This window comes from Arachis hypogaea, chromosome 20 (assembly GCF_003086295.3).
Source record: "Arachis hypogaea cultivar Tifrunner chromosome 20, arahy.Tifrunner.gnm2.J5K5, whole genome shotgun sequence".
In the NCBI taxonomy this organism is placed as follows: Eukaryota; Viridiplantae; Streptophyta; class Magnoliopsida; order Fabales; family Fabaceae; genus Arachis; species Arachis hypogaea.
In genome coordinates, this window is record NC_092055.1 from 143,846,104 (window position 1) to 143,873,129 (window position 27,026).

At 35.4% G+C, this 27,026-nt stretch overlaps 2 protein-coding genes across 5 annotated transcripts; both read right to left on the minus strand.

Annotated features, from left to right (window-relative positions):
• Window positions 1–863: 863 nt before the first annotated feature.
• On the minus strand, window positions 864–19,197 carry LOC112786936 (uncharacterized). Of its 3 annotated transcripts, none has more exons than XR_011878290.1 (17): window positions 18,805–19,187; window positions 18,253–18,451; window positions 16,957–17,265; window positions 16,600–16,689; window positions 14,747–15,220; window positions 14,506–14,613; window positions 13,038–13,171; window positions 12,814–12,943; window positions 9,688–10,054; window positions 9,102–9,589; window positions 8,791–8,970; window positions 8,550–8,708; window positions 7,287–7,361; window positions 3,590–3,707; window positions 3,244–3,390; window positions 2,133–2,348; window positions 864–1,618 (listed from the first exon to the last, which is right to left on the minus strand). XR_011878290.1 is itself a non-coding variant. In XM_025830313.2 (17 exons), the coding sequence occupies exons 1-17, from the start codon at window positions 19,011–19,013 to the stop codon at window positions 983–985; spliced, it is 4,044 nt and encodes a 1,347-aa protein (XP_025686098.1). In that variant the 5' UTR covers window positions 19,014–19,197; the 3' UTR covers window positions 864–982. The 3 variants fall into 3 exon arrangements, 2 of the variants coding, with proteins under 2 accessions (XP_025686098.1, XP_025686099.1); XM_025830313.2 differs by having other exon boundaries at window positions 3,244–3,395; window positions 18,805–19,197; XM_025830314.2 differs by having other exon boundaries at window positions 3,244–3,395; window positions 18,253–18,413; window positions 18,805–19,171.
• Window positions 19,198–21,024: 1,827 nt separating this feature from the next.
• Window positions 21,025–26,447, minus strand: LOC112782404 (65-kDa microtubule-associated protein 6). Of its 2 annotated transcripts, none has more exons than XM_072230810.1 (12): window positions 25,674–26,447; window positions 24,927–25,124; window positions 24,564–24,830; window positions 24,017–24,232; window positions 23,737–23,892; window positions 23,502–23,661; window positions 23,211–23,362; window positions 22,507–22,594; window positions 22,350–22,423; window positions 22,147–22,221; window positions 21,536–21,907; window positions 21,025–21,415 (listed from the first exon to the last, which is right to left on the minus strand). In XM_072230810.1, exons 1-11 carry the CDS (start codon window positions 25,746–25,748, stop codon window positions 21,563–21,565), a joined length of 1,806 nt encoding a protein of 601 aa, XP_072086911.1. In that variant the 5' UTR covers window positions 25,749–26,447; the 3' UTR covers window positions 21,025–21,415; window positions 21,536–21,562. The 2 variants fall into 2 exon arrangements, with proteins under 2 accessions (XP_072086911.1, XP_025680549.1); XM_025824764.3 differs by having other exon boundaries at window positions 25,284–26,375.
• Window positions 26,448–27,026: the final 579 nt, after the last annotated feature.

The window sequence follows — 27,026 nt, forward strand, 5'->3', positions numbered from 1 at the left end:
AAAAAAACGAGACACTCAAAATTATTCGAAAAACAACATTTGAAAAACAACATTTGAAGACTAAAAAAAGACACATTTAAAATTATTTTAAAAAATTATCAAAAACCCCAAAAAAAAAATATCCAAAATCTAAGAAAAAAAACATCCGAAATTAATAAAATAAATCATCCAAAACCAAGAAGATATTGTGCGAGGAGATGGAGAGGAGGTCGCGGCTAGAAAACTATTCCAATGATGTGGCGAAACAAGGCGTCCTTTTAATATATCTAATTAGCCTTTTAATTAGATAAATCATAAAAAAATTGTCAATTAGTCACTTGAATTTGACATAGCATAATAGTAAAAAATTATAAAACTACCAATACATTAAAAGGCTATCTTGTTATATATATTTATATTAAACTTATATGACAATATAAAAGTAAAAGATTAATAAGTAATTATCCAAATCTAAGAATTTAAAAATCGAATACTTTGATTTTTTAGAGTTCAAAATACATGAAACAATCTCGAATGTTTTTCTTTATTAAACAATACAATCTTCATCCAATTTGCTTAACATTTCTCAGAGTTTAAAAATATCAAACCAATCCTGAAAAAAAAAAATTAAAAATTTCAAAACAGTCATTTTGATTAAATGAATCAAATTAGAAAAGGACTATATTGTCTAAGAGAGATGAACACTATACACTATTTTGTATATTTTAAAATTTAAAAGATTAAAATATCTGATATTAAATCTCAGAAATTAATTTGGATAATTAATCGAAAATTATTCAATTAGATAAGTAATAAAAAAATTGTACCAATTAATCATTTAAGTTGATGTGACATGATAATAAAAAGTTAAAAGATTACGGATGTATTGAAAGAGTTACTTAGTCTCTGTTTTAATATATTATAAATAGATGGTATAAGTTTCATGAGATTAGCCTCGAGAAAAGACAAGAGGCACATGGTTTTCCATGACCAAATTCGGATATCACCTGTACATTTGATATTGAGAATTAATGTCTTGGAAAACAACCTCCAAAGAGGCTAAATCTATGTCAAAACCAGTACTCTGCTCTGCATACTGCATATATAGATGCTCTTTAGGAGAAGTAGGAAGGGGGAGAATTTCAGATATCTCAGGTAAATCTGGTCTAGGTGGAGAAAATATTTCTGTCTTCTTCATAGTGTAGTAGATATCAGCTACGAGAAGCCACGCCAGATCAGGATCAACAGATGCAAGCCCATGGAGGGCATTCAGAGAAGCCTTGCGGAGTCCAATAACGCTGCTACAAGCTATCCCTACAACTAGACCGCTTACTTTCTTTAGAACAAGTTGTAATGCTGGGGCGCTTCTCTTATTTTGGCACAATTCTGCAATCATGTTAAGCAGTGCAATCTGAACCTTGATATAGGAAGTCTCAGCCAGTGAATCCTCTGAAGTCATGGTACTGCTTCTATAAGGAAGTAGTAAAGGGGTCTTTTCCTTGAAATAGGACTTCTGAAATGAGGATGTGGTAAGAAGTTTCCAAAAGTGCCTCCCATCAGTTTGGAAACGTCGTGTGAAGAAATCTCCTCCACAGATTTGCACCAGCTTGCTGATAACACACAAACATCTTCTGACAGCCTGTCAAAAATTAGTTGCATTCAATATGTATCTTTAATGCAGTTAAGAATCAACTGTGATTGAAAGGGTTAGTTGCGTTACTGGGCCACTGGTTGAACAGTGTGACCCGGATATAAATGAAATAAATATTTAAGTTATATGATGGAACGCATGGTAATTTGGCAAAGTACGACGCTTAACAAGAAAAAGGTCCATGAATGACTCCCAGTTTCAACAATTATTGAAAAAACCCAGCTTGATCGAGCAGAAGCGACGGCATGGTCCAGTTTGATCCTTCGGCCAGTCCGTTGTCAAAATATGATAGTTCGTCTGGGTTTGACCAACTTTGACCAGTTATATGCATTCCCGGTCTAATTGCAAAACTGACCCAGACCACCAACTGGGTCAGCAGTTTCCAGTTTGAACTAGCCATTTAACAACTGACTTCAGGTCATCATTTACACCCAGATATTGATGACAGAATTGAAAACCTAATGCTAACGAGGAGAAAAAAAAATTCAGAGGGATTGCTCACCACTGGGTTCCTGTTCTGAATACAAGTTACCAGGAATGGCCATATTTTATTCATTGCTGGTAGCAGCCTATTTTCATCAACACCTTCTTTAGTAGCGTCCAAAGAATCCTTCAACTGATACAACGATAGTGATTGTAGCATTTCTTCTGTTGCTTCTCTAATTTCTCTTTCATGTTTATATGTTGCTTCAACTTTTGCTAATGCTAACATGGCATCCTAAAACCAGAAAAGATCCAAATAGCAACAAGGGAAATAAAGATAAATTGATTGTTTTAATTGAACTCCCAAAATAATCAATCATTATCAAAGAAAAGAGTAAAGGACATCATTATATATTTATCAAAGAAAACAATAACTGACAAGCATTTTCCAACACTTGCCATTTGTGTCAACATCTGCATTGTAATAACCCGATGTTTATGGAATATCTATCGACTACCAAATATATTCATCATCCCTGTAATATTTGTTGGATTGCTCAGGAGTGTTCATATCTTGCCTAGCTGTGCAAGTTCCTTTACTTTCTTAAGGCCTGGATAACTAATTACTATCAACGATGCTAATTAATTAATTAATGATTCCCTTGTAGACTTAAATTGTAACTATAAAGGGGATAGGGTGAGGTTTCATGCACATTTTTCTTCCTAAAATATCCTTTTTCTTTACTCATTTATAAAATATATTTTGTTATTCTTAAAACTTGACCAATCATTAGAAGAGCAACATACTTATTATCTTGACTAATTTCACTTTTTTTTTATTATTTATACACATTTGATTTAAAAAAAAAAAGTGAATTAATCCATTAGTAGGCATCGAGGCAATCAATAATCTTTACTTATTTTCACCATCGCTAATTTCCTCTTCCACGCGTTACTTTGTAATTTGTAGCTGTCAATGTCCATCACAACTTTAGACCTTTTATCTATGTTTTCTGGTTAACACAACTCAAACAGTCATAGCAGCATGAATGTCTACCAATTAGTGAAAAATCAACAAAACTGCTTCCAAAATCCAAAATGATAAGAATAATACACTTATAATTCCCATAAACTACGTCAATTGCAATAAATTGAAGTGATAAAGCATTTCAATTTCAACAAAATGATACCTCAATTATATCCAGGGAAGCCAAACATATCTCTTGCTTGTATGAAGCCAGAAGAGGGGTTGCAGCAGTAACACATGAACCAGCAATAGAACCAACTGTTTGTCTATATCTTCTAGAATCATTTAACTTGAATAAGATTATCTCGCACTGATCTACACGCAACGACTTCAATCAGTAAGAATCAAGGATCAACCATTGTTACTATAAAAAAAAAATCCACTAGTAACTGCTACTAATTGAAGGAATTATTTTGTATTTAGGTTACAATGCAGAATTCAACATCAAGTTTTAATGAGAACTATAAAAATTAAAACAGCAATCTTATAGGTGGATTCTGAATCTGAACCTTGTGAGGTTTCTTCTGCAGTTGAGATTACAGACTTGACATGTAAGGCAAGTGACTCTGCCTGTGGGGGCAATTCACAAGCTTCACGTTTTGAAGCCCTGGCAACTTCACTTACAGCCTGAAATCAAAGACAAGTATTGGTATCAGAATTAAGTTTTTTTTATTGTTTTACTTTTACCCATTCAGAGAGATACATGCTGAAGGGAAGTATAATGTCTTAAAACAAGTTTAGGCATAGTTGTTTCTGAAAACTTAACACTCAGAAACAGCTCTAGCATTGTGAGCACTATTCTGAACATTAGTAATTGGCGGGTGAGGGAGCTGGTGCTGGAATATGCAGTATGGGAACCAATACAGTCCATCTCTCCCTGATATAGTGATATGTCACAAGGAGAAGATCCCTAGTTGCCTGTGATTTGACTAAGTAATTGTAAGGCCAGAATTCAAAGAAACAGTGATTGTCTAGGCCCTAGGGCTACCGTAATAAATTTTTTAGTAATTTTAGGGTCATAAATCACATTATTTAGTTTTAAAAGATAAGGAGAATGAATACACATTATTTACTTTTAAAAGATAAGGAGAACGAATATTGAAATGTCCAACAGGAGAAATGCACAGACCTTGGCCAAATCCAACATGGTGCTGATCAGAACCATGGTAAGGAAAGGCATGCTACATAAGATTTGAGTACTGTGGAACAGCAAGAGCTGTAGCTCCTGAATCCGGATACTATGACGAATTGATCACAGATTCAGGTATGGCTATTAATGCCACATAGTTGAAACCGGAATTGGAAGGAGTAGAAACCCTAGAAGAAGCATGCTGAGAATGTGCATGGTAATGTGATGATGCAATGTAGAATGCATGGATTATATGGAGATGTACGTATATAATGAGGTTCATAATTATAGTAAGCTTGAATAGATGCAGGGGAAGTAGAGAAGTAGATTGCAGAAGGTGGAGATGAAGGACAGGTATAACAGCTGTTACGAAGCTAATAACTTAATAGGCTACCTAGAATACTACTAACTAGATGGTGACTAGTCTATCAGCTCTCTAGCCTTGCTTCTGCTTGCTGTAACTTCTTTAGCAATAAAATGAGGAGTATCTGAAGGCTGGTGTTCTCTAATATAGTAATATGCATATTGATAGAAACAGGTTGGTTTGTTCTTTTTGAGCATAGTTTAGCAGGTTTAGGGGGGTAGTACTAGTGCTAGTCCTAGTGGCGGCCTATAAATACTAGTGGTTAGTTAATTTTCAATTCAGTTAGAAAATTCTGTGAAGTCTGTTAGTTCAGGAGAGGAAAAATTCTCTCCACAATGTACTCCAATGAGGAATTGTGATTTGCAATCCCTAGTTCATCAATAAAATCCCCTAATTCTGCTATATCCCTGATCCTATCAACTGGTATCAGAAGTCCACGGATCCTGGAAGCTTGTGATGAATGGTGCAACCATGATCGGAGAAAATGGAAGGGAGAATGGATGCAATGGAATCATGATTTGACTGCTTTGAGGACCTGTGCCGCGCGCTGCAGGAGATGCTGCAGAGGATCGACGCGCAAGTGGATTCCATGGAGCAGGGTGTTCCGATCCGTCACGAACGGAGTTCTCCGGCATCGCACCAGGCCGTCGGTGGCTCGCATCAGAGCAGTGGAGAAAACTGGAACTCCTGATTTTTCACGGTGAGGACAATATGACTTGGACCGAGCATATGGAGCAGTTTTTCTTGCTCAAAGCAGTGCCGGAGGAGGAATGGCTCGCGGTGGGAGGCAACCACACCGACGCTGCAGTGGCAGTCCCTCCAAATGGTGTTACCACGTCACTTCCAACCTGAACGGTTGCAAAGTCCCTATCAATCGCTGTTGAGGCTGAGACAAACAGGCACTGTGTGGGACTTCGTTGATCAGTTTGTGCTGCACGCATGTCCTCTGCGAGGTCTCGCTCCAAAATTGTTGATTGACTTGTTTTTGAGTGGGTTGAAGCCTGAGGTGAGTCAGGAGTGCAGGCTGTTCTTGTTCCAGACCGTGGATGAGTTGATGGAGTTGGCGCAGAAGGTAGAGAATCGTAACATGGCACTGCGGGCTGCTCCTGGCCAGTGTGGGTACGCATATGACACAACTTCGTTACTAACAAGCCGGTACTTGCAGCAGCGGCGACGGGTCCGGCAAGCAAGGGTGCGGAATCAGGAGTGGAGCCTCCGAAACAGCAGGGAGTGCAGCACCTTAGCAATGAGGAGTACAAAGCTAAACGTGCACGAGGCGAATGCTTTTCCTGTGATAAACCATACTCAGCAGAGCATGTGTGCAAGAACAAGGAATTCAAATTGCTGGTTATGGAACCTAAGGCTGAAGAGCGGGGTTGGTTGGAGCATGAAGCCGTCCCAGAGGCAATGGAGCAATTGGAGCTCCTTTCCAGAGTTCCACCTTGAGGACAAGGTGGTTGTCCAGCGGGCAGAGTAATGGTAGAAACAGGTTTGTTTGTTCTTTTTGAGCTAGTTTAGCAGGTTTAGGGACAGTAGTGTTAGTCCTAGTGGCTACCTATAAATACCAGTGCTTACTTAGTTTTCAATTCAGTTAGAAAATTTTGTGAAGTTTGTTAGTTCAGGAGAGGAAAAAATTCTCTCCACAGTTGGTAGTTCCAACAGTGTACTCCAATGAGGGATTGTGATTTGCAATCCCTAGTTCATCAATAAAATCCCTTTAATTCTGCTAGATCCCTGATCCTATAACAACAAAACAAAACAAACAACAACAAAGCCTTGTCCCACTAAGTGGGGTCGGCTACATGAATCAAACGACGCCATTGTGCTCTGTCATGTATCATGTCTACAGAGAGACCGTTTACATGTAGATCTCGTTTGACCACCTCATGGATGGTCTTCTTAGGTCTTCCTCTGCCTTTCGCCCTTTGTCCATCTTCCATCTCATCCACCCTCCTGACTGGATGTTCTATCGGTCTTCTTCCCACATGTCCAAACCACCTAAGACGCGATTCAACCATCTTTTCCACAATGGGTGCTACTCCAACTCTCTCCCTTATATCTTCATTCCTTATTTTATCCAATCGCGTATGACCACTCATCCATCTCAACATCTTCATCTCTGCCACACTCAACTTATGTTCGTGCTCCCCTTTAGCCGCCCAACACTCCGTACCATACAGCATAGCCGGTCTTATAGCGGTGCGATAGAATTTACCTTTAAGTTTTAAAGGCACTTTTTTGTCGCATATAAAACCAGATGCACTTCGCCATTTTGACCAACCTGCTTGGATCCTATGATTTACATCCTGTTCAATCTCTCCATTATCCTGTATGATGCACCCAAGATACTTAAAACTTTTAACTTTTCGCAGGATGTTTTCTCCAATCTTCACCTCTATATTGGAGTTTTCCCTTCTCAGACTGAACTTACATTCCATATATTCCGTCTTGCTACGGCTTATGCGCAGACCATACACTTCTAGGGCTTCTCTCCATAACTCCAACTTCTTATCACATATAAAATTACAATTGTGAATGGTGACTCCTAGTAAGAATTTTCACGAGAAGCCCACACCACCAAAAGAATAAAGGGGCGAAGAATGAGGACATCTAAATAAATACAGTAAATAAGTAATGAGAAGTGAGAACACAATTTCACAATAAGAAAAAGAAATGTAGGCACACAGAGGAAACAAGTAAGTTAGCAACACACCTTCAAGAATGGAATTGTTAAATCAGGATGCTGATGTCTAGCTAGTATTTCAAGTTCCACTGAGACAGCATGCATCTGTTAAATTGCAAATCATGAGACCATAGAACTGTAATCAATAAAGTTTAAGCATGTCAGACAGCAATTCCTTACCTTTTACAACTATAAGCACAAGAGGAACACATGATTTCATAAATAATCTCTAAATAAATGCAATCACAAACATTTCCCAATACAGATTGAGCATTGTTAATATAATCAACCTTTGCCAATTTTTTTTTCTTTTTGGATAAAAAAAGAAACTTTCTTGGATATTTGAACAAAACAAAAAGAATAAAACAATGGAACATTGAAAAGATTGGATACTCGACATTTTTTCCACTTTGCTTTCCTAAATGGTCACTCATCGAGCAATATGTATGACTGAACCCCAGGGTTGAGAGTAAAGACAAAATCTTAAACAACCCCCATGGGGATGGTTTCAGAGTTTAGGAAGAACTTTTGTTCAAGTTTCATGGAAATAGTGTATCTACATCCTATTATATCAGTGATAATACTGCCAGAGGGTCATCTTCCGCTTTCCTTGAGCACCTGCTCAACCTATGTTAGAATACCTTTAGGATATTATAGATTTAAATCTAAGTATGCCTCATATTGATTTTATGTTTATTTAATTTGATATTAGGTTTATTTCATTATTACGATAAATACGCACTCCTCATCATACATCATATTGATATACATCTAAATATACAATATATTTCTAGGTTACCATCACAAATTCTAACAACCTAAACTCTGAATTCTCTCAGATCTTGCAAATATGCACTAGATTTTGGTCTTAGGTTCAGAAATTTCCTGATGGTTTCTAAGCACCTATTTCAACTGAAGTACACTACGCATCATCTTCATGGAGCGTAACCAAAATGGATACAGCTAAGGCCTAAGGATATTCAAACACAACTGGCCTTTGGACTAAAGCTTTCAACAAGATATGGACCAAATCTTATAAAGAACCCACAGTAATATATATCTGCAGTTGGAGCTCTGCTGTACACAAGACCTGAAATTTCATTTAGTATGAACATGCCCTGACAGTTCACTTAGAACACTAGGCATGAGCTAGTGAAAAAGTTAAAAAGGCCAACAAACTTGTACTTCACCCCCGAACTAAGCACATTGAACCTAGTCTCTCTGTCAGGGAAAGGGTATTCCAGAACAATGCACTAATTGGCTTAAAACAGTACTAAGAGGAGATAATCATACCGGTTCATCCAGTAGAGGCAATATCTTGTGAGCCACTCCAATGTAGGAAAGTATGGATGCTAGCACATTTGGAACACGATGATTAAGGTCCAAATGACGCAACTGTCGACATATTGAATCAATCACGTAATCTGCATTTTCCAAAACTAACTGTCCAACCTACATAAAGACATATTTAGTAAGTTAACATCCATGGAAAAAGGTCTAAAATGTAAATCAAGATTATCATGGACAAACCAACCATTGGATAGCCAGACATGTCAGAAACTACATGCAAGACAGAATCTGCAGAATTTTTGACATGGAAATTTGGAGAACTGAGATTTTCCAGCAGCAAATAAAGAGAAGTATGAAGAAAACCGCTTGTAGCAAAATCTCTTCCAAGGCAGAGATTAAAGATTCCAATTCCGTCAATAATAACCTATTACGCAAATCACAAGGAAGATATCATGGAGGTTACAGTAATCTACTTTAGAGGATATGAACATGGTAATATCATCAAATGGATGAGAATAAACATGCCATGTCAGCTTCAGGGAAAAAATGTCTTACCTCATGTAGCATAGCAACATCCTGAAAGAAGTATAGACTAATATCTTCAACTGGAACATTAAGGTCCATGTCAGCTACTCTGCATTCAAGTGGTAAATTCCACACCTCAGCAGACAAATACTCATGTAAGATCCCACCAATGCAATCAACCAAATAACTCCTTATGACTTTATCCTTTGGCATGTTCCACAAAGATTCAGAAAATGTACAATCAAGTTTGTAAGACTGAGGCTGGACTCCTCTTTTAGTAGATCTATGGAACATTCTTGAAAAACCATTGATTGCTTGATCTGATAGACCAAATATAATCTCATTGAGCATGCACACAGCTGTGCTTGCTTGCCGCAATAACTGTCCTGAACCAGTCCTGTCATACCACAACTGCCAGCTTTCTTTATTGTACTCTTTCAAACGGAGCTCAGAAACCAATTTACGGAAGTAACCAAGAAGGGTCTCAGTCACATGTGACAGAAGCCCTTCACTTCTATCTATCAATGCCACAAAATGATAATAAACTCAGTAGATGTCATAGTAAAACACTCTCAGAGCAACAGGAGGAGAAAAAACACACTGAATTCAGAATCACCTGCCATTAAAGATAAACCAACGAGTCGGAGAATCCCAGCAAGCAGCTTGTATAGTTTAGGACTACCAACATAACTAAACCAAGGGGGCATATGAGGAAGTTCATAGTTCTTCTGGGGAGTTTTCAGAGGTTCTTGTATACTGTTTTCTTCAATAAGGCTAAACTTCGAGGATTCATATAAACCAGAATTTATACGAGGAAGTCCATAGTTGAAGAAACTAGCTCCAGACTTCAACTCAGTAATGGAGGGAAGGTATCCCATTGTTGAAGATCTACTTGTTGAAATGAGTGTACCAAGTGAACCAGAAAAAACTGAATTATGGCTTAGACAAGTTGCAAACACATCTAGGAATCTAGCAGCTCCCACCTGATTGCTTTTCAGGTATAAGAAATAAGAAATTTCCATGGAAAATAAATCAGAAAAGACTTTACTATGACTAAACTAAAGATGTGTAAAACAGATAAATAAAAGGCATCATGTTCTATCTGATCTCTCTTCTACTATGAGAGTATGAGAAGCATGTGATAACAAAGCCCAAACAACCTGGATTATATACAAGTAACATGTATATTATATTCTCTAGGTTGAACATGTGTTAGTCTTATCACCTTAGTACATTATTGAGAGTTATTGAGATGAGCTTATGCTAGTTATAACAAAAGATATCCTGATTTTTCAGAATTAATAGACACACAAGTTATTGGGCTGGGTTATACTAGTTACAGCTAAGGCCGCGTTTGTTTTGTGTATCTTTTAATATATAGACACAGAGACATAAACACTAAAGACATAGACACATTAAGACACAAATTTTTAAATTTGTTTGGTATACAAATACAAGTACAAGATAGAAGACACAAATCATAATCTTGTTAAATTTCAATATTACCCTTATTGTAAATTATTATCAGTACCACCACTACACAATTACCATCTCAACCAAACCACCACCATTAACAATCAGCCACCATCTCAATCAAAATCAATCACCAATAACAATCTAAAATTAAATAACAAATTTAATCCAACAAATATCAACAAAAAAAAATCAATCCAACAAAATTAATACAACATTATTTTAACAAAACTTAACCAAAATTCAAACAAATAAAAAATTAAAGAGTAAAGTATCGTTTTTGTCCCCAAGGTTTGGGGTAAGTCCTATTTGTGTCCCTAACGTTTATAAAAATGATTCAATGTTATCCTACTATCAATTATACTAACAAATCAGATTATATTTTTCAATTATTCTCACTTGGATGTATTCATTCTCAATTAGGTCTTACTTGGATGTGTTTGATTTTAATATTATACCCACTCTTTGTGTTTAGATTCAATTATCTCCTTAGAAAAGTGAATTATGTAAATGTTGTAGGAATTAGTTTCAACTTTTGATGAGCTATTTTTCGGAGTGGATCATCGATTCTATCCCAGACATTTGTATTCTAACTTTAAAAAAAGATTTTTAAAACTCAAACTAAAGCGTTCATGATGTGTAATTGACAGCAGGATAACATTGAATCACTTTTACAAACGTTAGGGATACAAATAGGACGATTTAAACGTTACGGACACAAATAAGATTTACCCCAAACGTTGGGGACAAAAACGATACTTTACTCAAAATTAAATTATACAAAAACAAAAAAAAATGGTGACAGAAGGGAGAACAGATCTGGAACATGATAACAGAAGGAAAACAGATCTGAAAACACGGTGCGCGAGAGAATGGAGAATGGATCTGGAAACATAGTGACAGAAGGGAGAACCGTTCGCAAATATGGATCGTCGACGAGATGTAAAGTAGAGGCAACAACTACGAAAGGTGACGGCAGCGAAGAGACAACCGTGAAGAGCAAAAAAGAAGCAAGGGGGAGAAAAGGGAGGAAGGGATGGGGGTGGTAGCGGTGGTCTAAATGGAAGAAAGGGAGGACAGGAGGTGGTCTGGGTGGAAGAAAGGCGGTGGTGGTCTGGTGACACGAAGAGAAGAGAGGCGACGGTGATTTGGGTGGAAGGAAAGGAGGAAGAGAGGCGGCGGTGGTCGGAGTGGCAAGAAGAGAAGATGAGAGGTTAAACTCTCTGTGTTTTGGGAGTGGAAGGGATGAAAAGAGATGGAGAAAGGAGAAGGATTTGAAGGGTAATTTTGAAAAATTAATGTTAAAAATATTGTCTATGTCTCAAGATCAGTGTTCCACCCCTTGGTGCTATACACAAATTTTGTGTCTCTATGTGCCTTTGTGTCTTCCCGTACCTATCAGAATTTTGTGTCTTACTAGCCAAACAGAGAACGAGTACTACCGTGTCTGTGTCTTGGGTAGACACACCCACAACCAAACGCACGCTAAAGGTATCCTGGGGAGCCTTACTCCTTTGAGTACTTTCAAAGTCAAGGATTTATGCTCCCAATAAACAATTCTCTTTTGCGTGTTTATCTGTGAGTTGTGAATAAAATCAATAACACCTCCTCCTGACTGCATACCCAGCATTAACAAACAAGAGAAGTTACAAACAATCCATATCACAGCACAAACACTTCAAAAAATAAAGCACATAGTAGTTGGAAGCTGTTAGAATGATAGGTACAGTTTGAAACCCTTGGTAAAATATGATCTACCTCAGCCCACATGAGTTTGTTAAGAGGGATAGTAGAAAGGTAAAGAGAAAACAAAAACGAGGAAGAAGGAAAATAAATTCACTGGAGGAGTCATATAATGATGATCCTCAAATACTTATGCCTACAGTGATTATATAAACCTTGTCCCCTTGAGCCTAGTGTATTTACTTAGCATGCACTATTAACCTCATTCTCAATACCATAACACTTTCCCAATTACCTAGTTTTCCTAGTTCTTTAACTTACCCCAACATAAAAGAAAAACTTTTTTAGCAATCAAAAGTTTCCTAAATCAGTATCGCGAAAGTGGATCTACCAAACAAAGCCCTATTCCAATGTCAATGATACAGATGTCCTGTCATTAATTTATCTTTCCATGTTAAACTTACCACTTTGTAACACAAGATTCATATTAGGTTCTTCCGTGGTTCTTCCATTTATTACATGTCGGTTACTGACACAGACATGCGTATTTAGGGAAACAGAAACATATAATATAGGAAGAACATACAGGAGACTGGAGATGATCCACCAACAGATGAGGACCAGAATAAAATATTAGTGTTAGTAACTGCTGAGCATGTAATACTGCAAGTGACTCCTCATTTCCAAGGATCATTTTGGGAAGCTTTTCAAGGTGCCTGAATTAGGAATAAATAATATTGCAGAATAAGAAAAAAGAAAAAAGGAGTCTGTCATCAGAATATGTATTTGTGCACAAATAGAAGGAAGCACCTGATAAATATCTCTGTAGCATCATGTTCTATAAGAGCTTTTGAATGTTGTGAGAAAAATAACGAATCAAGGAAATCTTGAGCAGTTAAAGACACATCATCAGAGTCATCCACAACTAAGGAACATAAGCACTCCTGAATCATTACCAAAACAAATTAAAATAAAACCAATTAACAACAGAAGATTACCAATAAAATACTCTAAAAGCCAAACGCAATAAACTAAGATCGGAAGGGTAGGGGTGAAGCAAATAACCATGAAAAGAAAATGAATTACCTCGACAGAATTGTTTATAAAATTTCCATAAACGCGACTATAAAAATTATCAAATGACTCTAATACAGTCACTAGATTAAATAACCTTTTGATGAAGAAATTAAAACAAATAATGAGCTAATTTAAAAACATACTACCCAGATGATGGAACATGAAGTCGCATTGTATCAAACATATGAAATGAATGTGTTTGTAAACAATATTCCAATAGAAAATTGGGGTAGAAAAGAAAGGTAATCGAGTGAAAGAAGAATTCTTAATAAGAATAGCTAAAAAGTTTTAGATGTACATTCCCCAATGTATTGGACCAAAAAATTGAAACCAAAGACAACCCATGCCCCCTATTCCTCTACTGACCAATGAGATAGACATGGATAAAACAAGTTATCCAACAGTGAATATCTTTTCCATGATTGAGTGTTGCTGGCTAGAGAATTTTACTGTTCTCAATAGAAGATGAAAATTTATTATTGCAAAGGAAACAATATAGATAGAGAATCAAAAGAGAAAAGCAAAAGAACTAATTTGGACCCCAAAGCTCATCCTATGGTCAAATACTTCATTTGGATAGATATCCTTAACATAATACCAATAATATTTTTGGTGGTTTGGAGGCCACATAAGACTATTTTCTTTGATGTGTGTTATGTAGGGTGAATTCAGAATCAATATCACATTTGTTTTATGCATTGTCCTGTGGCCAACTTTGCCAACATTTCGTTTGCCATCTTTGGGGAGTGTTTGGTGTGCCATACCACAGTAGTTGTTTGACTAATTTTTCTTGCTTGTGGGAGAGCATAGGAAGCCAAATCTTTGAGGCATGTGCCCTATAAGCCATTATTTGGAGTATTTGGTTGGAGCATATTTCTCACATCTCGCATGGTAGATTTTTAGACATGCATGTTTCGTGGAAAAGTATTACACATTTGGCCTCTATTTGGTGTAAAACCCATGACAATTTTAGAGGAACTTCTTCTCAAGACATGTCAAGTTTGGAAACTATGCCTAAAATAAGTTTTTTCTATTGTTTGTTTTTTTCTATTGAGGGTATCTTGAAGGGTAGACTATTATGAATATTAAGACTCACTAGAGCAAGTTTCAGAATATATGTTAATTATAGGAAAAACATATGGATGGCACATTGTCACAAACCTAACAAACAGTAGTTCCAGATAAGCAGTTCAGAGCTCACCAAAAACATCAGTCTACTCTCCCCCAGTGTGTGACAGCATTCCACTAAGAGTCCTTTTATGGCATCAACAAGTCCTTTTCTCAACTTATGTGAAGGGTGAATACAGATCTGAGATTCGATGGTTTCATTGGTCAGTTAAAACATTAAATCACTATCATATCTAACTACAAAGAAAGCACTGAAACTCTAGATTCTGCTGAAACTAAAAATGTTAAGGAAATTAACAACAATAAAGCCTTACATGTGGAAAGGTTGCAGACAACAGCTTTTTTACATGTGCTGATGTTTTCTGCACCCAATCTTTTGTTCGATTCACATGAAAGGACGAGTTCTCCCGGTAAGGAGCAGTACTCTCCATTACTTGAAGTTGACTTCGTGTGCAAGGGATTTCCCTTGACTCAACACTTCCATCCTCCTCAGCTTTTATCTTAATGCTATCTTTAATTGGCAAATGACGAAGCTCCCTCAAAAGAGAACTACTGGATTTAAGACCATTTGAATCAAAGTTTGAAGTCACTTCATTATCCATGGCAAATGCATTAGCATCATCCTGAAGGACTAACATAAGAAACTCTGCTAAACCTCTAATCGCTTGCTCAATAGCTTCCATGCTTCCAGCTGCCCCACTAATCATTGTTTTTGCACCATGCAAGACTTTAGCAAATTGACTAACAACACCGGGTAAAAAGAAGGCTAATGCATCTGCAGAACCAACCTGCATAAGTAGGCCAATAAAATAAATTGATTATATGCATAAAATAAGATAGAGAAAGGCTGGCAAAATGTAGGAAAGAAAATATTGGCTCTGAAGGGATCACCAATCCCTTTGTCCAAAAAATAAAGTGACCAACCACAGCACCAAAAACACCACAAAAATTACCCAATCATAGGCTACAATTCTAGTTCACAATACTCCTTTTTTTCCCATTTGATTAAAGATGAATACCAATATGACGAAGAGAAGAATAACTACAGAAGATAGGAGGATACTCTTTAGTATGGGTACGAATAGTGACTGCAAGGTATATTCAGCATGCTATGCACACCCTAGCACGAATACACTCGAGCGCAAGCGCACATGCATGCACACATGCAAAAAGTATTGGCTAAGATCGGAACACAGTATAGCTTTGATGCATCTTTTAGTAAGTACAAAGTCTAATACAAAATGAAGAAGTATTAAAGAATTAAAGTGACCTATAGGAAAAGCTATAGACAGCAAAAGCACTCTTTATATTGCTAATTAGTATATAATCCTAATTCAAACTGATGACTACCTATGGTTCATAGATCACATTAGTGCTTTATAGAGTTATATGATGTTCATTTTAAGTGGTTCTGCTAGCCTGAAAGCATATGATTTTATAGATGCAAGAAAGGCAAAGTTAAATTGGAATTTTTAACATTTCAAGAATTTTTTATGCTTACTGTTATAATGGAATAAAATATCTTTTATTCTGGATATACTTTTTAGCCCTAAAACATGCATCTGACTGACATCAAAATATCAAATTAGTCACTAAAACATTGTTTATGTCCATCAGAGCCCCAAAATTTAAATGTGGACTTATGTCAGTTCTTTAACTATTTTGACACCAAATAAGTCCCTAGAAATTCAAATGCGGCATCACTCTGGTCACTGAAGAGTAAAGAATATATGTAACATCAAGCAAGTCTTCAGGGGAAAAAAATCGAACTTCATCTAAAAGAGGGAGATCAAGTGAATGTCACATGTATCTTTCAAGGACCAAAGTGATGTCATGTTAATGAAGGAGCTTATTTGATGTCAAAAACTTTTAGGAATTAAAGTGATATCATAGGTGAATTTCAATAACTTATTTGATATTGTGAGACTTAGGGCCTAGATTGATATCACATGAATCTTTTATGGACCAAGATGTTTATTTACTCAAAATTTTTTCCTTCTCTTTGTTTCACTAATTAACTTGTTTGTGCACCACCTCCCCCCTCTATTACCTTATTTTTGAGCAGATACTAACTCTCCTTTGAGATCTATGAATTCTCTTCAAAAGAAATAAATAAATTTAAAAAATAACTATCATAACCTTCCCAAATAACCTGTCCTAAAATTACCTTAGCAACCAGTACCCGCAGAGTTTTGAATGCTTCAATTCGAAGTCTTGCAGAGCCCTTTTGTCCCCTTGCAGCCTCTGTATCGGCAGCCTTTTCATAAAACCAAATTGTTACTACAGACTAACAATATCAGGTAACCAACTTTCAATAGCAAGAAGACAGGGAGGTTTGCATCTAGATCCCCAGTCTTGATCAATATATAACATAATGCACTTACAATTATGCACTTAGAATATAGTTTGGTTATTCTATTACAAAATGTAGCCAAGAGCCTAAGAACCATTTTGAAAGAACTGAACCGTGTTTCTCCAAGAAAATTAAACCAAAAACAAAACAAACAAAATTATGTCAACATACTTTGAGAAGAAGTGAAAGCCAATGTCCAACAGCAGCTGATGCACTTTGAGATCGGAGAAATGCAAGTAAACATTCTTCTGACTCTGAACCAGATTTGAAACATTTATGATGGATTGCATCATTATGAAGGTCATCTGAAAGTGCAGGCATGCCAGAAATTTGTTTACATGAACAAGACACATCAGAACAGGGAGATAAACCCATAAGCAGTGCCCTGAAACACAAAATAATTCCTTCACGAAACTCCTCTGAAGCCTCAGCAGGGGTAAGCAAGGCCCCATACGTTAACTTCTTTAATAGCACAACCATCTGTTAAAAAACATCACAATTGAGTTTCAATTTCATTTACTTTTCTCTTACACAAAAAAACACAACACAGCAAGAGTCAGTTTAAATAGCTGCTCAAGGCTAATTTCGGTGGGCTATGTCAACATGGAAAATCAATATACTTTGACTTACCAAAAATACCTCAACAAAACATTTTTCCAAGCACTCACTTGTTCAGAGACTAAATGTCTGTTGCACTTTACTTTTAAAACCATTTCACTATGATGAAATTATCCAGAAGTTCAAATCATAGCAAGTTTGCAAAGCAGTGTAAAGAAGCATTACAACGGATCACTTAAAGAAACCATGAGCTGAAACCACAGAAAGGCATATCTAATTGCATGAATATTCTCATTTGTTCTCAATTTTATGCTATAAAAATAATTAGAGATAATTCAATCTTGAGCATTATGATTGTAATACAATTTGGTCGTGCTTTAGCTTCAGGGATTGAAAATAAAAAATAAAATGCTTTCATGGATTAATAGAGTAAGCTCGGGAGTCTCAGCTAGGCTTAGAGAAAAGTATGAATAGAAACAACTTCCTAGGAGGACAGCTGTAACTAACTTAACAGTGAAAGGTCCAAACTACCAGTGTGGTAGCTCCCTCCCCACCGACCCCCCCCCCCCCCAAAAAAAAAAACAAACAAAAAAAGGCTACCATTCTCTATATAAACAGAGCAGTCACTCAATTGAGTCAATAAACACAATTTAGAGAAATATCTCTTCTCGCTTTCTTTCTCTACTCTGTCTTTTCAGTTCTGTATTAGGAATTTTCAGTTTATGCGAAGTGAACAAAACACATGTGCCCTAGATTCTTTTTTTTTTTTTTCTTTTCCCCTAATGTTGAAAGTTCGTCATTACACATTTGACACACTACTTCTAATTAAGCCAATTTAAAGTAAATTAAATTCCAAAAGTAATATTTCATATTTTGTATAGAATCCAGACCACAGGCCAATCCACCTACCTGTTCCACAGACATCAAACAGCACTTCCTCAGAAGCTCTTGCAAACAGTTAACTACACCTTCAGCCACACTATCACTCACTTTCAGGGTTGAGTTTGGAATATCTGACATAGTAAACTTTTCTTGAGAATCAACTTTCTGAGTAGATCTGCATTGAATTGCTGCATCGAGAAGCAAAAGTAATGGAAACAAAGTGTAGCTGAAAGAAGAGAGACAAAACGAAAATTAACACCGTAAAAAAAAGTAGGCATCAAATAATCACAAGAAGCAATCCTATAAATTCCAAAATTCGGAAACAGGATTTCATTTGCCAAAGCAGCTAAATAAAAATACATACAACGAAAAACATAAGGATAACCGCATTTTCCTACTGGGTGGGACTAGGTAAATGACTGAACTACATTACTGTGTCCTGTTATAAACTATGTGTCACCAGAGTATTTAGCTATTGAGACTACTACCGGTAGTTCATCAGATATTCATGGATAATAAAGTTATCATATTTGTAGAGAATGTAAAATAAATAAATAGTGAAGGGAAGTCGATACATACTCGAAGAAGGGCTGCAAATTGGAGGGAGAAGAAGTCTGAAGGAAGTGAAGGAGGTGAGTGATAGGAGCGTGGGAGTGAGTGACAGTGTGAGGGTTCTGCAAAAGCTGCAGAAGTTGCAAGGACAATGATTTCAAGCGTTGGAACGTGGCGCTTCTCAGAGGGTCATTTTCCATTGCAGGATTGTCTAAAATACCTTCCTCCATTTCCATCGCCAACCCTAGTGTCTAGTGAGTGAGTCCCTCGAGTCTGACGGTTCCAAGGGCCAAGTCGCGGGGCTGCCAAGCGTTCTCCGGCTCCCCCAACGCAATCGTTCTGAGCATTCTCGACTTCTCTTCTCTTCTCTTTTCTAAGTTTCTGCTTTCATTCTGGTTTTTCTTTTATATATATATATATATATATATATATATATATATATATATATATATATATATATATATATATATCTGTGCTGTTTTGTTTTGCTTTGAAATTTTTACCAAATGTGTAAAATGAGTTATTTATTTGGCCCAATATGAGTTAAAAAATAAATATTCAAGATAAAATATTACTAATTTTTTAAACACAATACATCTAGTCACCAAAAAAAAAAACACAATACATCTATACTATTCAGAATAACCATCCGAATACCAGGAATAATAAACATCTGATATCTACTGAATCGAACATCTCTAAACGGCTAAACCCTTATTATACATATTGTACAAATACTCCATTAATTCCTTATACTTTCTTATAATATATTTGTGAGAAAAAATATAAGGCAATAAAAATGTTAGACCCATTAAAACATTTTATATAATTCTGGGCTTAATAAAAGCCCAAAATATTTCTATACCAAAAAAACACCCATAACATTTTGACATAAGGCAATAAAAATGCTAGACTCATTAAAACACATTTTCATGTGATTCTGTGTTTAAAATAAAAGCTCAAAACTTTTTTTTTTTCTTGATAATTGTAGTTTCAAACTTTCAATCTAAAGGTTCTATGTTATCATTAAAAAAAATTTTGAATGTTTCAAATACTTATTTTAGACTTTTTTGAAAATTTATAAGTTATTAGATGACTTTATTTTATTCCATATTGAACGTGAATCAATATTTGACTTAATTAAGGGATAGAATATTATTATTAAAATTATTTTTTTTATTACGGTTATTTTGAATTTTTATGAAAGATGTTTAAAAGCGGATTTTCCTGAGAAGAAATTTATTTATTCTACATTGAAATTTTTGTTTTATTTAAATTTAAACTATAAGGATTTACTTCTCAATCAAAAGTAACAGTGGACATGCGAAACGAATAAGAAATAAGAATTTTAACTCAGGGTACCCACATATTCGAGTAGAAATGTCATTCCTAATAACACCCCTCAAATAAATAAGTTCTATTACTTTTAATAAATTTTTTAATAAACATATTGGATAAATAAATTCTTAACAAATTTTATTATAACACAAATTAATTTTTTTTATGGAGAAATCAATCCATTTTGAAAACCATAAAAATTTATTGAAAATTAAAGTATTTGATTTTTTATTTAAGGACTAATATAGGTATTTACTCAAAACTTAAAAAGCAAAAGGTAAAATTAGAATATTTAAAGCTTACAAGTGGTTAACAATAATAGCCAAGAAGCAATAGCTCAAATGGCATAGTCTCCCCATACTCAATTAAGAGGTTGCGGGTTGCGAGTTCGAGTCTTCTATCTTTGGTAAAAAAAAAAAAAAAAAAGTGGTTAACAGTAATACCATACACTTAAAGTGGTTTATTTGCATTGAAATTTTTATAACTCAAAAAAACTGAAAGTCCGATTTGTTAGTGACAAATTCGAAAATTAATCTCCATATCAGAAGAAAACACCTATCTTATCCATGACCATGCATAGCACACACATTACGTCCATATCTAAAAAAATCAACCCCATACATACTGAGCCAATTATTGTATTACTGAAATAAACGCTCGACTGAAAGTCTGAGATTGAAAAAAACTTTGATGCTGAGTGCAATGCACATTACAAAGCATAGTTTTCCTAAAACAAAAAATAATGAATCAAATGATCTCTGTTCCCGCCTTTAGATATGAAATGATATCCATATGCTTTAGACACATGGAATACAATAAAACGAAACTCATAAGTCACAACATATAGAAGGTAATGCTGCGCCTATAAATATTTTTAACATCCAACTAAATTGGAGCGAATAACGCAAATAAAAAAACACACTTATAGACACTTGGTTAAACTTGGTTACAATGACTTGTTCATCTAGCATTTATGGTCTAACGGTCAAAGTCAAACACTATATATTATTACCATAACCCTCTCTCTACAATTAAAGGAATCCCATTCCTCAAGTATCCCTACCAAGTATCAACACACTTCGGAGAAAACTTTCGTTCTTCCATAGCATAAACACCCTAGTTCTAGTCCTCAAATGTCAGTTAACATTGTCCATGTACATATATATATCAATCTCAGCTTTTTATTACAAACAAATTACTAGTGTACAATCCATCTGATCTCATATTCACAAGGTTCTGAGCCTGGTTCTTGCTCTCGATAATGTTGTTACAGATACCCAAGAAAATATTAAGCCTACTCCTGCACAAGTGAAAAAGTGTCAGCATATTTAAATATATTTCCAATACTGTATATTGTTGGCAAAACCATAGCTCTAGCTTACAATGATTTATATTATACAAATTGGTAACCACAACCTACCATTTTTTGTTTCTTTCTTCTTTTTAGTTAGAGCTGGGGAGGAGACTCAGGCTCTGAACCACAATGCGAAGTATATGATGACATCGAATCTTCCTTCGATATAGCTACGAAGTTCAAAGGTGCAGTGGACAATCTTCTCATTTCCTTAAAATATCCATTCTGGCGGCCAGAGTAGGAACGAGGTGTAAGTAGATCGGATGATCCACCACCACTAACAGAGTTACGGCGAGGTGTAGGAGGCATAGAAGAACCATTGCCGTTTGCTCGATACCCATTTGTCTTCCTAAAGCTGTTACTTTTGCGTGGACTAGGTTTAGACCCATACATGGCTTCCTTTTGATTAAGGAGTAGATCTTGCAGCTTCTTTTGGTCCTGCAAGATTCAATAAAATACATAATAAATGTTTTACAAATTGTGAAACAGAAATTAAAAAAAAAAAAAAAAAAAAAACTTTTTTTTTAATTGGTATCTTGTGAAATACGTAAGCAGATTAACTGGTCAAAACATAAGTTATTCACAGATCAATTTGTGGAGGAAAAGTATAATTATACCATTTTTTATACCCCAAAAGACAATGCATAGAGGAAATACAGATAAACAGGTAAACCTACCCTGCATCGTCTCTTTTCTTCTTCTTTCAGTTGTCTGGTAAGCTTATAATCATCCAAAATTGACACCAAGCGTACCTACAAATAGTATCACAATTAGATTTACCTTCCATCAAAGAACATGGTGGTAATTTAAAAAAACAAAAAACAATAACAATAACAAAAACAGAAAAACTAGAAACATTTAAGACCACTTCAAAGCTCACCCCATCATATAGAAAATGAGTCTTGTTTTCATCTTCCCAGATTAATGTTTTATTTATAAGATTGTCAACCATTGCTGCAAAGAGAACAAAACTATTACACAGGTTCAAATGGAACTCTTGATAAACATACACGGGATTTCATTAATTAAGGCAATACCTGGAATTTTGCTTACAGTAACTCTGGCTCGCTCTGCATGTTTAAGGCTAATGTGGGCACCTCTCCCAGCATTGTACCGATTGTCATCCTGAAATTCATTGAGATTACTTTTAGAGTTGAGAGAAAACACAATATTTATTCAAACCAAAAGACTTGAAGTCCATAGTCAAAAAGGATAACTAATTCATGCCTTTAGTTAGTAGTAATATAGTATCCTAATTGGCAGTACTGCCCGAATAAAAATACTGCATTGTAGTTGCCACATCAGATCAATTAAGTATGAGTTTGAACAAGATTATAACAAATAAGAAAGGGCCAAAAGCTGGATAAGAAAAGGAGAAAGTATGAACAGTATGAAAATTTTTATGATTCTGAAATTTTTGTCCCACTCCAACCTTTTTCTCTTTTTCACTCCAATATCACTTTAATTCACTTAAAAATATAGTAAGTTTTACTGTGGATTACTGGATTTGCACAAGTTGCATTGACTCCATGCAAGAATCTCCCTTGAATTTAAATGAAAAATGAGGGCCAATACCCAATAAGATATCAATATAGAATGCCACCATATACAATGAAACACAAGTTCGGACAAACAAATAACAACAAAGTATTTAAGCAGGAAAATGAAAAGGCAAAACCCTGGCTGGTCTGTATCCTATCAGGGTGTTTATGAATCTTGTAGAACAGAAGTTCAGGCTTACTTGATTATATTCATCAAGCCAATTCTCCTCTTCACAGGCAGAAAGCCACTTATCAATCCTATCTGTTATTTCCCTTCTGCTCAAAGCTTCCTCTTTTACCTTTAGTATCTGTGCTTCAATGTTAGCTAATAGTTCAGATGGATCAACTAGACCTGCATGGGATCAGCAAAATTCAGTAATGTGAGCTCTTTCCTAGGAAATTCCAAACAAAACCAGATTTGCCTAAGTCGCTGAGTTATGATACATAACAGAAAATTAATCTATAAAAGCAACAGGGAACAGGGAACATACCCGAATCTATTAATGCACTGGCTTTTTCAGCAGCAGTACTAATGTCGGGTTCAATATGAGTCAGTCTGCAAATTTCCTCTAACTCTGACCTCTTCTTAAAAACAAGTTCTTTCATTCTGCTTGCTTTTAGTTTGGTGAGCCTTTCCACTTCTGCTGAAGCCTGCAAAATGACATTTTAATTTGGTTCAAAACATAAATAAAATGGGGGTGGGGGTAAAAATCACAAAGTATTTACCTTCTCTATCATCTCTGTTGAAAGAACACCGCGTTCGGTGATCTGTGATTCTGCAGACCCAAAAATAGAGGTAACCCTTATAAAACTATTTCTCTCTTCTTTTGATGAGTCCATCAAATTCCAAAGTTCAAATAGTTGAGCAACAACATCCTTCAACTGCATTTAAAAAAAAGGAAAGAGAGAAAGAAAGGAAGAAAGTATACTTTAAATGTCAAGCTACAGTAGAGGAAAGAGCACGAATCGAAAGAAAAAACAACTAAGGATGGTGAATTTGAATCACCTTCAGGACTCGAGCTTTCCTTTCTGTTTTCAACTTGAGAATGGTCTGCTCCAGGCCTTCCAATGTACTATTGCTGATATTAGTGGCTTGTTCCACCTGAGTCCCGTGCAAACTTGGATGCACATTATCTACTGTCTGACCAAAATCCAATCCAAGCACACCACAGAGAGAATGCACCTCATTCACACATTGCAAGACCTTTTGAAGCCGGTCGGACTGCAAGAATCAAGCATAAAAAATGCACAAATGAGTCGAAAATCAAGAACCGAACTAACTGATACAAGGAAAGACCTTTAATATCATGAAAACACTTTCAAGCCAACTTTGTGTGTGTGTAACAGTGTAAGTATACAAGACACATTAGAAAGTAAGAAATAAGGGCTAAAGAAAAACATTTTACTATAGCCATACATACAATGATGGTTTCTGTTAACATAAAAACAATATGAATAGTGTGTAAAGAAATGTAAAGAGTGTTCATATGTGAGAAAAGAAAATTCATATGCATTAGCTGTTCAGAAGTCAAAAGTGATCTCATAATACATGCCTTTTCCTTTTGAAGACCACGGAGCTGTGTTTGATATTCATTTAGTCTTCTAAGTGACAAATCTTGTTCCTCTGTAACTGTTATGCTGCTTAGACCACTATTGAGAGGGTGATTTCCAGAAATCTCTCCACTAATTTTATCTATTTGAGCTCTTATATCTGCAAATTGCTTCAATCTTTCATCTTTCTTCTTCTTCAAATCTTCAACCAAGGGTGTGACAGATGCAAGCTTCTCCTTCAAGGATGCAGACCTCTTATCTGCCTTAATCTACAAGAAACAAAGACAAAATATAAGCACATGCAGTATACTCGGAAAAGAAAATATGACACCTCGCAGAGAGCACATACAAAATGATTTTCTTACCGGAGAATGAATATCACCAAGCGCAGCCATTAGCGTTGCAAGCTCGGCTTCCTTGGCGGCCACAGTTTGGTGGAAGCGTGCTTTAGTGTTTGCAGCCTCATCAACCTTTCTCCTGTATATATCCAAGCATTCCCTCTCCAGCTCCATTAACATTCGATCTTTCTCCAACTCGCTTTCCCCGATATCCTTCCATAGTTGCTGCACACATAATTCCGCTGTCTATCAACCCGACAAGAAAAGGAAAAGAAAAAACTATGTGCCAATTTTTTTTTTCCCACTTTCATTTTACTCTCATCTTCTTCTCAGCTAAACATAAAAGGCAAACCAATAATTCAACAAATTAACAAAGAAGCTTACCAAGGGCTTTACCAATTTCCCAACCAAACCATCCAGAGACTCATTCAAACTCAACTACTGAAATCTTTAAGAATTTGTGGTAACCCTTTCCAAAAATTAATCACTTCAAACTTTAGCCTTAAAAAGACGGAATATTTTAGGGAGAAAAGAAAACAAAGTTACAAAAGAAAGGGACTTTTTCAACTGAGGTAATAAAATAACCTATGAGTTATTCTATTTTTCAGAGAAAAAGTTGAGCTCAGGAGAGACACAATACATGATTGGCAAGAGAATACCCAAGTAGAAGAACAAGGAGAAAGGGGAAAAAAAGAGGTGGCACTTGTCATCATAAGCGAATAATTGTAAGAAGAGTGAAGTGAAAAAGAATAAAGAGAAAAGAAAAGTGGTTACCTCAAGTTCTCTTAGCAAAGCAGCGCAAGTAGTGCTTGCACTTATACTGGTGCTAGGACTCCCAATAGCCAGCATTGTAATAACAAGAAGAAGAAGAAGATCAAGTTGAAGAAAGGTTTTTGTTTGCAGCTTCAACTTCAAAGAAAGCAAGATTCAGAGACAAAACAAGAGACATGCCATGCCATGCGGTCTCTCCAGTGCCTCAAACAACCTGACCTCTCCCCAGATCTAAAGTTCTAACCTTTTTTGCCTGCTCTCTCTCTCTCTCTCTCTCTCTCTCTCTCTTCTGAAAAGGAAGCAAAGTAAGACTAAGAGGATCTCTCAAAATGGGGTTGTTTGGGGAGAGTTCTCACTTCTCTGGGGGCGGGGGAGGTTTCCCATGATTATTATTGTTGAAACCTTGGCCCAGTAAGAAAAAAACAAAACAAAAACAAAGGAGAAGAGACCAAATCACCAAAGGATTATGCAAAAGCAAAGAGGCAAAGAAAGAAAAGGATAATGCTTTTTATTAGGGCTCGGTTGTTAGAGGCTAAAATGCGCCAGAATGTAATGTACCAGCAAACAGTAGTGGAACTTGGAAGTAGCAGGTATAGAGAGATAGAGAGAGGGGGAAGGACCGGAACGTATTGGAATGGAAATAACATAAACATGGATCTGTATGTATTTCTGTATTGTGGCGTTGAACACTTGAACTATGAAATCAGAGGAAATGAAATGATGCTATCGTATTAGTGCTGTTATGTTAAATGTTAATATATTTATTAATTGAATTTTATTATCAATATAAAAGAATTTTATATAAATAATTAATTATATTATTGTATCAGTAAGAATAATTCGTTTTAAAATTCATTATTTAAAAGTTTTTTACGCCGTTAATATATTAATATTAAAACTCTTAAGTTGTGTTTCTAAAAATAGGATTAGACAAGATACTAAAAACAAAATTTAGAAGATAAAGATATAAATTTTTGTATTTTTATATTTTGTTTGATGAGAAATTAGAACAAATTATAAAAATTTAAATTTTTTTTTATTCAAAAAATTTAAGACGAAAAATATAATAATAAAAAAATATAATTATAAAAAATTAATAAAAATAATAAATAAAAAATAAGTGGTGTCTCTTATTAATATTTTTATTGAATAAAAAATATACTATTCAGTATTATTAGATACATTGTCTGTTCATATCTTTTTTATCAAATATAATTTTATGTATCTTTATTTTTATCTCTGTAAACAAATGTAGTTTTATTAATTAGTTTTACAAAAATATTATTTATACACTAAAATTAATCATTAAAATTAGCCACTCATATATTTATGTATAAATACATATATAATTTATTT